The sequence below is a fragment of the Furipterus horrens genome, unplaced genomic scaffold, assembly GCF_987537825.1.
Source record: "Furipterus horrens unplaced genomic scaffold, mFurHor1.1.pri manual_scaffold_1, whole genome shotgun sequence".
Classification (NCBI taxonomy): Eukaryota; Metazoa; Chordata; class Mammalia; order Chiroptera; family Furipteridae; genus Furipterus; species Furipterus horrens.
The window spans coordinates 153969289-153982155 of NW_028327171.1; the positions used below are offsets into that span (position 1 = coordinate 153969289).

Consider the following 12867-nt stretch of genomic DNA (forward strand, 5'->3'; position numbering starts at 1 on the left):
GACCAATCCAATGGCTATAATTATGACAAGGGCAAAAAGAGCTCATGAATTCAGAATTTCTGTGGATCACTGGTAATAAGAAATGGATATTTTTCCCTCTGTGATCACACTAAGAAAACCTAACATCTCTCGCATGAATCATTATTGCAAAGGTAAATTTTAAATTTCCCTTGTGATTAAATCCAATCTAACAAATATTTACTGAGTACCTACCATGTGTAGTGTACTGTCCTCGGTACTGAAAATGAAAGCAAAAACAATGGAAATAATTCTTGTCCTCACTGCACAAAGGGGTGGCATCACAGGTCACTTAACTTAAGTGCATGGATAAAGTGGCTGTTTGTGTGGCACAGTGATATCTAGGGCACTTTGCTCAATGAGCCTGTGAACCCCATGAGAATGAGAGGGGATGCCCAAATATGCCCTTCCTTCAGTGAGCCTCAGACCCCCATGGTTCTTAGTACATGTGCATCTGCCCACTTGGAGTAATTCTAACATTTAAAGCTAAGTACTTCTTGGATCTCACAGCTTCTAACAAAACCAACGCTTTATCTGTTATATAACTTTGGTCTTTTTCAGTTTCAAAGGAAAAACTGGGACACTGAAGGGTAATTCTGCTGATGAATTTTCATACCCTGACTCTAGATTAAGAAACAACTCTACTACTATTGTATATAACCATGTAGCCACTTACAGTGCAGGGTACAGAACTGTGGTTAAGAGTGAGATGGCACCTAAATCAGTACTTACTGCATAGTAACTAGTCATTATTGTTGTGATTGCCATCATTGTTGTTACACATATGCATCCAACCGCAACACAAAGCAATGTGTGATAAGAGTAACAGCAGAGGTACAAAGTGGGACATGCAGGAAAGTATAATTAAATTCACTGGGAGAGACTGAAAGGGAACTGAGATGTTTTAACAAAATGAAGGGTGTTTGGAGGGTGGGGTAGGTATAGAGGGTGATCAAGAACAATATGAACAAACGCACAGATACATGAATATTCGTGGAAATCCCAAGGAAGGGCAAATATCAGAAGTAGCTGCACGTGGGTATATTTCTACAGGACGCTTCAGAGACTCCTTAGACCCCAAAACAGGGCATCTGGAATGCCAGGCCTAGAAGTCACAACTGTTGCAAGCAATGTGACAGTCATCAAAGACACCTGGAACCTAGTATCTCAGCTCCCCTATGGAAGATAACATTGTAGAGAGACGGACTGGAAAGGGAAGACCAAGAACAACAATACAAGTGAAGAGGATTAGGTGATGGCTAGGGCCCAAGGGGAAAGGGAAGGCAAAAGCATCAACAGCAGAAACTGAGACAATCCTGAGATGGAATATACCACCAAACTGTTGAAGCGAAGCTTTGGACAACTGTTAAGCCATTATTTGCAGACAAGTTGACTCAAGTTTAATACTAAATTGGCAGTACAGTCATGCACCACTTAACGACAGGGATACATTCTGAGAAATGTGTTATTAGGCAATGTCATCATTGTGCAAACATCACAGATTGTATTTAGATGGTATAGAGGACTATACACCGAGGCTGTATAGTATAGCCTCTTGCTCACAGGCTTCAAACCTGCCCAACATGTTACTGTACAGGTTACTATAGGCAATTGTAACACAATAGTATCTGTGTATCTAAACACAGCCAAACATAGAACAGGTACAGTAAAAAGGTGGTGTAAAAGATAAAATACAGTACACCTGAATAGGGTACTTACAATGAATGGAGCTTGCAAGACTGAAATTTTCTCTGGGTAAGTCAGTGAGTGAACGAAATGATTAAGTGAGTGTGAAGGCCGAGAACATTACTGTACACTACTGCAGACTTTATAAACACTGCACACTTAGGGCACACTAAATTTATAAAATAACATGAGATTAAATTAAGCACAAGAGAAAATGATGCAATCAAGAGACACTTGTAAACACGAGAAATATGAGGTTGCTTCTTGCATAACATGGCATACTGTTTTACAGTGAACTTTTTTTAAGTATAGAAAGAATACACGCTAAAATAATGGTAAAAGTATAGTAAATCATCATTATCAAGTATTACATACTGTATGTTAACAGTATGTGCTATACTTTTATACAACTGGCAACACAGTAGGTTTGTTTACATCGGCATCACCACAAAACCATGAGAAATGCATTGTGCTACAACATCTTCATAGCTACAACATCACAGGCGACAGGACCACTGTTACACACATTGTCTGTCATTGACTGAAATTTATATGGTACATGAATGTACTGGAATAGAAATAAACCCTGGCAACAGCATTCTGTATGCCAAACCTAATCCAATAGCCATGATGCGGCCAACATTATCTTATACAGCTCAAATTCTATATAAACTTCATAGCCACCAATACAAAAGCACCCCAGGTGGCATTCATCATAGATGTATTAGGACAAACACATTTACAGAAGCTTTTCAAAAACAAATACGCCAATGGACACTAGGAATATCCTCACCCTTTATACTTCCATAGCAGTATTTCAATGAGCTCTTCACATATTTCACAAATGTTTTTAAGTTTTAGTTTCCAAATTAAAATGTATGCTAAATCCCTTTGTAAATCTGGGCTTTAAAAATGAGGCCTAGTTTGAGGGAATGTGCATTTAATTATGATGTCCCTGGGAGCTGTGAAAATCTAGGAAATCATCCAAAGATCTTTCTTAGTTTGATTCAAATCATAAATTCAAAAAGGGTGTGGGGTAAGTAGAACAACCGATGAAGACTTAAAGTGAACAATACAGGGCAAATTTGTGTGGTTTAAATAATAACCTGCAGAATAAGAATGAACAATAAAAATGTCCTTTTCACCATTAAGGAAAACTTCTAACTTAGCTTCTGCAGATTTAAACAAGAAATTAGTGTTAAAAAATTAAACAGTATGTAAATGCTAATGATCCCTATATCACTTTCAGGGGACACTGGCAAATTCACACACACCAAATCAGAGTGGGCAAAGGCAGGCAAATTAGTTCTTTCTAGATAAAATTAATGAGGGGAGTTAAGCTTGTACTTACCTAAAATATTTTCATGCCTCAGCATCACAGTGTTGTACAATTCTGTTTCCCTGAACCATGACTTCTCATCCCGGGAGGAGAAGATCTTCACAGCAACATTCTCCCCTTGCCAACTGCCCCTCCACACCTCACCATACCTGCCTTTCCCTGTGGAAAGCAGCACAGAGGTGACATTGAGCAGGACAGAATAGGGAGCCAATAAAGTTCATGCCCGCGGCTCTTAACCCCTCCCACTGTTTACTGGGAAAACTCAATTTAGAGATATAAATACCACAACCATTTGCTTCTAAAGGTAGATCCTGCCCCTCCCAGCTACCCCATTGTGCTAACAAATTAAACATCCTCAGTATCTGCACTGTACAGTTAGCCACAAGCGACAAGGTTTTACATTTAAGTTCCTCTATTAAGAGGTATGAAACACATATGGTTTTTAAAAGCATATGAAAGTTAGTAAAACTTAGAAAATAGTACAGATTATGACATTTCAGTGTTCTGCTGACAGATAAAAAAGTGTAAGTGGCTAAAATGAATAGCTTATTTGATTCTTTCCCTTCATACGGGATCAACAGGCATTTTCTAAGAGTTCAAATTTGTGAATTTACAGACGCATTTGTATTTTTCAAAATGGAGACAACTGAGTTGGAAATGTGTGTTCTCAAAGGTTAAAACCACACACAAGCACACACACAAAACACAACGCCGTGAAGGAGACCGACCAGCAGCTACTGCCACCTCTAAAGGGTTTCTTGGCCAAGGATATAGCTCAGAAGAGGATTTGCAAAGTCTTAAACACATAATCCCAGAACAGTTCTGATTTCTGACATTGGTCATGGGTATTTGCTTGTTAGACGGCCCCAGTAATGCCACAAGTGGACTGCACTGAAAAGCCCAACTGGAGAAGACATTTCCCAGAGTGTGGTGACTGGCTGTGATGCTTTGTTGCGCGCATGCCCCCTTCTGCAGCAGAAACTCAACGCTCAGCTTGTCAACTCCATGCTCCCTCTGCCATTCTTCTCTTTAATTATAGGTAGGGGTGAGCGGGGAGGTTGGGAGGAGGAGGAGGTAATTACCACAAGACTCTGGGGATCAACACAGGGTATAATCAAGGGTAAAGATGTATGCGGCACAGAGATAACCATGCAGCAGGAGATACAGCTTGCAGTGCAGTGGGGCAAGTCGCTGCTGGAAATCACGGCTCGTAATAAGCAGCTGTAGCACCACCTGCACAGACAGAAATACAGCTCTTTGCTGAAAAACCAAGCCACTGAAAACCCAAACATGGAGAGCGAAAGCATGTCTGTCTGGGTGACTCACCTGAAACATAATTAAAACCACTCCATCTAGATTTCCTTACGATAAATAGTGTCCCTATTAAATACCCATGACTAATTCTAAAGGATGTTAAACATGGTCAGTAAGTGGTCATTGTGAGCCACTGTCAGGTCACACAAATAGTGTTTATTTAGTACAAGATTAATTTTAATGAAGTCAATTAATAAAATAACTGCCCAGCATTTGTAGCTAAAGATAAAGGCTGGTGCAAAGATACTACAAAACTGGCTGCTAAAAAATGGTAAGCTAATCTTTCCCCCTCTTAGGTGCCCTTTATCTGAATACTCTCATTAGGAAAGAGAAAAAATTTCCCAGACAGTTGTGAACATTACTATAAAGTTGCCTTAAAGTCTTTTTTTTTTAAATAAAAGAAAACAGAGATGGCTGTCAGGATAAGTAGGTAGAATTAAAATAAAAACCTACTTCAATGGTTTTCAAATGCCTTTACATTGTCAAATGCTTCTTGCAAATGCTCCTTATGAAGATGTCCCTCAAAACAGAAGCAGAGCTGCCCAGAAGTCCTAGCCATGGAGCCCCACAAAAGGGATCTCTAAGGCCTCTGAAATTTTGGGGTTCATTGATCATTGCCTGGAAAAGACTGATCTAGTCCAACGTTTCTTATTTTTGAACCAAAAATGATAGTGTACTATCCTCAAGCAATTCATCCCATACATTTTTATTTAAGACTATAAGCTACTAAAAAGGCATTGCTTTTTTAAGTCTGTAGCATTAAACCGACAAAATGCTATAACTGAATATACATTATTTCAAAAAATACTTAAGAATATCTATATAACCAGAAACAGTATGTCAATCTTCAAGGACTGATCTTGAGAGCTGCTGCTCTGGGAATGGTGAGTGGCTGTGGACAGGAGTATGGGCGCAAGTGAGACAGGTATTTGTCTCCCTTCCCTACCTTCTCACCACTACTCAGAACCCCTGGTTCATAATCAAACAGGATGTTAAGTGATGTTAAGTAGTACAAAAGGACAACTCTGGTTGTATGCAATGAGCACATTTTGGGACTTTGCCATTTTTCATTTTCTCCGCTGCTGAGAAGAAGATGAAGTGGTGTTCACAAATGGTCCATAACTGCAGACCTAGCTTCCGCTTAGCCACCTGTGTGCCTGAAAGGGGCACTTCTGCTCTTACTACCTTTGTCCATCCCTCTTTCCACTACTGGGTTTGGGGGTATCCTGGTTTCCATGAAAACAGGAAGAAAAGCCAGAGCACAGCAGCCACATGGTAGAGGGAGTGACCTGCCACAAAGTTGCCAAGTACAGCCAAAGAAACCAGGAGAATTAGGAGGAAAGCACAGAGACATTGCCAACCCCTTATAGCTACTATGGCCATCCCTGCATGGCGTCTTAAAGAGAAATGAGTGAAAACTATCATGTGGCTATAGCAAATATCCACCACAGGAAAGTAAACCTAATAAAAATTAGGACTTTAAAATAAAAGCATTAGGTGCCATCTTTCTAGGGGGCAATCCAGTCATATAAAAAACAAGCCATTAAAACGTCAGGAGTTTTGAGCCAAGAGCCCTAATTCCTGGAAATTTATTCTGGGGGCTCAAAAGAAAGAAGCAATGTGTACAAACTCTTTCTCAAGGAGTAATGTTAAAGAAAATTAACATTCAATAGATTATAATTATACCCTTTAAATAAAAATATTTATGATGTGTACAAATAGAGGGAAATGTGTGTGAGCTTAGAACCGAAAAAAAAGTGGCATGAATTATATACACACTATGATTACATCTATGTACAAATATGTTTCTATATGGAAAAAATGTGAGTGCCCATAGAGAAATATGTATATATATATATATATATATATATATATATATATATATATATCACTCTTGTTTAAATAAAGCAGTTATAAAGGTAGCTTTGGTAAATTTATTTTATTATTTTTAAAGGCAGGGGAAGAGTGAGAGGGATTAGAGAATTGCAATAAGCAAGTTTATGGTTCAAAAGCCTACTTACCTCAGATCATTCAATACCTACAATCAGGAGCAGCCATATTAATTCAAGTTTTAAACATCCCCGTCATCCCAAAAGGTGTACTTGCAACTGAAAACTTTGGCAAAGGATTCTCTCTATTAACTAATGACAGATTCCTTTGACAAGGACTTGTACAAGTTCAGGTGCCCCAACACAAGTCACACAGAGAACAGAGACAGCCACACCACATAGCTACCCCACATCTCCTGATGTTTAGCAAGCAACAGGAAACAAGAAACAGATTTTTTCCAAATGCCATCCTACTTCTACAACCAAAACTAACATTACATGTAACCTGCAAAGGAAGGCAAAAAAGAATTACCGACACACTCCAACAGTGTGATCTGACGGGCCACTGTTCTTTGGACCAGGAAAGGAAGACCAGAGCCACTTCCTGATGTACACGAATGATCCAATAAATCCTGTATTTCAAGACAAGGAGAAAAAGACACTACTGAAAAACACTGTCAGTTTAGAGTATAAGCATGCATGTCATTGTAACTCATGCAGAGGCAGCAACCTTGGATGCGTGGCCCCTTAGTGTGCGTGAACAGCCCGCTATTGAAAGCACTGGTTTTATTAGGAGAACCAGAAGCTTGCCCTTTTCCTAGTGCAGGACAGGTTTTCCTGAGGGATAAGTGGTCTCTCATGCACCCATAGTTTTAGAACTAAATATATAAAGAAGCTGGGTAGACAAAGTTGAAGATGCAAATTAGAAAGTCCAGGAAGTAGGCTGAGCTGAGGGGAAGCAGTAGAACAAAGAACAAGTGGAGCAAAAGAAGAGAAAGGAACTTCAAGTCCAAGGGCTGGGCATAACTGACCATATTCTACTCTGTTTGTCAGTATCTAGCAAAGGATCCACTCTAGTTGACATGCCAACTAAGGGCTCTAATGAGGAAAAACAAATTAGGAATAAGAAACAAATAACTCTAATGTTGCTTGTATTAAAAACACGCCAGTGGCCACGTGGGTCATCAACCTGGTACATTCAAGCAGAGAGTAGAACAAAGGGGTCACAAAATTAACACCTGCATGTCACTCTTTGATGTGAATTAGCCACTAATCATAGAAAAACAAAAACTTTCATTGAAAACATAATACCATGGCCCAAATCTACTTCTAAAAAAGAACATATTGTGAAAAAGATTCCCAGATAGTTCATTCATAAATTTCCCCTTCTTAGGAAAAGAAGAGAGCAGCCAAGAAGCAGAAATGGATTGTTCATAATGACACTGTGCCCATGATGACAGTGGTAAGGTTGCAGCCACAGTGAGCTGACATTCCTCAAAGCTCATCCTTTCCCAAATATTTTAGCTGGCCTGTTAATGCAATACACTGACTCGTTTGAATTTCATCTACTTTTTTAAAAACTTATTCTGAGTACCACTGTGAAGTACTGCTCATCAGCAAAATTACCAAAAGCTGAACAACCAAAAGAAGAAATTTAAAATCCTTAAAAACCACAAAATGGATAATCACCCAGAAATTGAGTGTAGATAAAGTAGACTTTCACATCTTCCTAACCATCTATTTGATGTTCTTTTTTTCTCTTTATTCATTCAATTTCATGACAGAATAATTCAGAAAATTAAACTATTATGTTATTTTTTCTGTAATATTGGGTTGCCAAAAAAATCTGTTACATTTTTTCCATAAAAGACACATTTTTCATTTTCACCACTAATTTTATTGATTTAATTTTTTTTTTTTAAGATTTTATTTATTCATTTTTAGAGAGAGGGGACGGGAGGGAGGAAGAGGGAGAGAAACATTAATGTGCGGTTGCCTCTGATGTGTCCCTAGCTGGGGACCTGGCCCACAACACTGGCATGTGCCCTGACTGGGAATCAAACCGGCAACCTTTTGGTTCACAGGCCGGCACTTAATCCACTGAGCCACACCAGCCAGGGCTGATTTAGATATTTTGAGTACGTTGACTACCTCCCACAATTGGCTTCTAGTGGGTAGAGGCCAGAGGTGTTGCTAAACATCTTCCAATGCATAAAACAGTCCCACAGCACAGAATTATTTGGCCAAAATGGCAGTAGTACCAAGAAACTTTGCAAACCACTTTTGACATGTTCGATCAGGCACAGCACCTTCTCCATACACTATACAGTACAATCTATTTTTGCATTTCAGTTGCATTTTTACCTTTCTCGAAAAATATAACATTATACACTGCAAATGTTGCATATCTTCTCCCATCTTCAATATTAAAATGGCTGGCTGCACAAATATTCACCAACTTTGATAAGTTTTTTAAAAATGCACACTGATATGACAGCTGTCACAATACAAGCTAACAAAATTGTTTTGAATGAAGTTAAAGACAACTAAGTGCTACTGGAGCCATGTACGGAAAAAAGATCGTTACAGGATTTTCGGTCAACTGACTATATAATCCTGGTTCTAAACTAGTTCATAGTCTTAAGGAGGCGGATGGGGAGGAAACCAAACAAGATAACCAAACATCTACTTCAACTCTGGACCCCAAGACTTCTTTTCAACACAGGGGAGCTGTTTAGTAGGATGTTGGATCATAAATTAGTGTATTGCTTAAATGAGCAAGTTTGTAGGTCTATAAGGACAACTGGCTTTAAACAGTGTTCTCTCCTGTGTCCTTATATTGTGATATACTGTCATCTAACATGGTTGAGTTGAGAAGACTATTTAAGCATACACTCCCATCCCTCTTTCAAAATTATAGAAACTATTTAAACAGTAATTTACACAAGATATTCCTATTATTGCCCATGGTGATTAGTTATGTTAGCTATTCTAAGGAACAAAGTTCTGACTAATCTATTTTAGAATCTTGCTTTGCTAAAACTTTGTCAGGATTCAGCCTTGTATTTTCTTGCTACTAACTCAATAGACCATGTAATTGTCCCCAAAATATGAAATAAACTTCTATTTCTAACAAAAACAAACAAAAAACCCCTGTAATTCTCTACTTTTTGAAATAAAATGTCTTCTCTCCTCTTTTCCCAGTTTTGCTGTACCACAATTTAAATAGGTTAAAGGAAGCTAAACAAGGGTCCTTCCCCTTTTTTCATACCAAGAAGTACTCTTGAAGGGTGGCTCAGTGATGTGAAAGGCAGCAGGATGGCCTATTTCCAGCCTGTATCCGCCCCCACCCTGGCTGGTCTGGCTCAGTGGATTGAGCGTCGGCCTGCGAGCTAAGTGTCGCTGGTTCGATCTTCCAGTCAGGGCACATCAGAGAAGGAAAACTCTGATTCCAAAAAACCTCCACTGCCTTGCGGCATACCTCTTCAGGGGAAAGGCTAAGGGAGTAAACCCCGACAGAAAATCCAGAGCCTGAGTCCCTAAGGTGGTTTGACGTTGTAGTCAACACTGGCAACTCCTGCGGCGCACCTGAAGCCAAGCTGTATTGACTCCGTCTTTCCCTTGGATCCTTCAGCTGCGAAGAGAGGGGGGGGTCTGCTGCATGGGCAACAGCAGACCCTCCATATCACCCTGCCCAGGCTCTGTAGCTTCAGCTTCACTGGAGAGGACACTCCAGCGACATCGCAAGATGTCGATTCAATACGGGAGGAGACAGATACCGTGTCACTCCCAAGTCGGACTGCACAGCCATTCTCGGCGGTGCAGATAGACTCTTAAGAAGCTACACCATCGTCTCTCGAGACGGACGGCTGCCGATCCGCCCCCACCAAATGCTTTTAAGAGCTTACCAAAAAATGGTCCAGGTGTAGCAACTGAGCTACAAAGATTAGTAAGGACAAGTCTTCTCCAGCAAAAAGGAAGCTGCATGGCAGGCTTACCTGCAGAGCTGTCAGACACTGTTAATCTTCTTGTCTAGCAGAACAAGACTTAATAGAAGCTGATCTCAGGTGATACATGATCATGCATTAAATAACCTTGAATCCCGTACAAAATTATTACCTTGATTATTTCATCAGAATATGAAGAGTAATCTTGATTTGGTACTGGTATGTTTTTAACACCTAACACTCACTAATCTTCGCCTTCGTCAGAGCAGGCATCAGGCTCAGCATAGCACCCCTTTAGAGTATGATTACTTTTCTCTTTTGCACTTCATGATAACCTAGTCATTGGAAATGACTCCCTTTCTCATTTAAAATATAAATTTTCTTTAACACATGACAATTTTAAAATGTAACAAAAACAAAAAGACAAGTCACTTTTTAATGTGATTTCATCACTTAAAAATACACAAAAGAGTACATTTAAAACAAATAAATACAATAATTTCTAACCCGGTGCTGTCCATCAGGGTAGTTACTAGCCACATGTTGACACTGAGCAAATGAACTGTGGCTAGTCTTAACTGTCACAGGCTGTATGTGGAAAATACATACCAGATTGTGAAAACTTAGTTCAAAAAAAAAGTAAAACATCTCAATAATTCTTTATGATTATATGTTGAAATGATAATTATTATATATACTAGGTTAAATATATTGTTGAAATTAATATCGCTCAGGGTTTCTTTTTTTTAAGGTGGCTACTAGAAAATTTAAAATTTCTACTGGACATCATTCATTTAACCAAATGACTGCATTCCACAAGGGGGCAGCACAAGTGCATGAAAAATTTAATAGCCACTTTTTCGGATGTCAAGTTTTAAAGTCTTAAATAACAGGGTGTTAAAATAATCTAGAAAGGAAAGTGATTTTTTAATACCAAGCAAAAGGTATTAAATAAAAGCACTTCTATTGCTAAAAACAGAGTACCTGAGTTCCATAAATTCCAAGGATGCCCCCCTCCAACAATATATACAAACATTTTCTGTCCCTTTTCCCTTACTCCCCAAAATCTGCTAAAGTAAATCCCCTCTCTCACTTATGTAAATGTTGTCTAAAATTAATGTTCTCACACAGGGGAGACTAAGCAGGTGCCAGCACACGCTTGCTTAGGGTGTATATGACCAGCTGTGTGTGTGCACATTGTCCAGTCACTGGTTACTGCTTAGCATTTCATGCTCAATATAAAAAAGCATCCTCAGCCATTTTCATTATGCTTGGGATTCCCCAGGGTCACAAACTTACTGCTAACGTGCTGTCTCCAACGTTGGTGGTGATGAGCCCTTCGATGGTACCGTACTCCACATCTCTGGGATTGAGGCGTTCTTGGTTGCGCCTTTTAAATTTTCGGAGAGCGACTCCCAGTAGACAAGCTAGAAGGCATACTGCGAACACTACAGACAGAATAATGAGGCCGACCTCCAAGTGAAAATTCTGTGTTCCAGGAAAGGGTTTCCCTGGAAATGGGGGAGAAAACAGTAATTGGCTGTAATGATCACTACTGACTTATTGCTTAGTATTTATAACCAATGCCCTAACAAGTAGCTCCGGATCCTGACCACAAAATCTCACAAGTCACAAAGTGTTAAATTAAAATACTTCCTAACATCTGGCCAATAGCCCAGTCATTTTAACTATTATTCATTTAGACACAACTGGAAAAAAAAAAATCCATTGAGAACGATCTGTATTAATGTCTGTGTGTGAAAGTGCTTTTAAAATATTAAGCACTATACAAATCTCTGGTACTACTCTTATTAACTTGGATTTGATCTGTAAGGATGTTTTATCATCGGCCTCTTGCAGGCAGACATTATGTTCTCATATTCCTAAGAGACCATGCTGAGTTAAGACCAAAATGCCCAATCTGTGGTCTCTCTCTCTCTCCAATACACCTTGGATGTCTGTTGCTAAATTTTCATTGATATTTTTATATCATGATTTCTGCCTGGGAATCTATTCCTTCATCTGTTCTTTTTACTCAACATCTTCAACATTGATTCACTCATTCAAAACATTCCTTAACTGAGTCACTCCCTCATTCAGACATTATTTCTTGTATCACCCATTCAAACATTCATGCACTCACTCAAACATGCACATGTCACTCAAGCAAATATTCACAAAGACTTTCTACTTCCCTGGTGAGTTAATTCAAAATTTCTTAACTGGATAGTGAACATCCATAATTAAAAGACCCCAAAATAATAATCATCTCTGAATTTCAGACCCCTTCATGAAGCTTTCACCAAGCCCTGTTCTTCCCCACATGTGATTTACTCACTTCCATGTCCCTGGCCCCTTCAGCGATCCATCTCAAGCCTAATTTCCTTTATATACCTCTTTTAACTTTCCAAGTCCAAATTAATCAATGACTGGGCACATATACTCCATGGCACATGTCATTTGTACAACAGAATGTAAAACTAATTATATACAACATTAAATTACAAATACTGTGCCTCCCTAATTAAACTGGAATTCTTAAGTAAAGAAAATAAATTTCCTATTACAACTCAGAGTCTAGCAGAGTGTTCTGCAGAGTAAGAACTTCTCATATTATATATAGAATCTGTGTGAATACAGTCATTTCTTCGTGTCTATCCATTCTATTAATAATAATTTAACTCAAAAAGTTTAAGAATAGTTTATTTCATCAGATAGCCTTTTAGTTTTAACC

At 38.9% G+C, this 12867-nt stretch overlaps 1 protein-coding gene across 5 annotated transcripts in view; it reads right to left on the reverse strand.

Moving 5' to 3' along the window:
• ACVR1 (activin A receptor type 1) overlaps positions 1-12867 on the reverse strand; it is a 125460-nt gene that overhangs the window by 19727 nt on the left and 92866 nt on the right. For all 5 annotated transcript variants that reach the window (XM_090280091.1, XM_090280081.1, XM_090280100.1 and 2 more), the window contains 3 exons: positions 11433-11644; positions 6719-6818; positions 3056-3202 (listed from right to left, as the gene is read on the reverse strand). In XM_090280091.1, coding sequence (XP_090136217.1) covers positions 3056-3202; positions 6719-6818; positions 11433-11644 — 459 coding nt within the window. The remainder of the gene's footprint in view (positions 1-3055; positions 3203-6718; positions 6819-11432; positions 11645-12867) is intronic.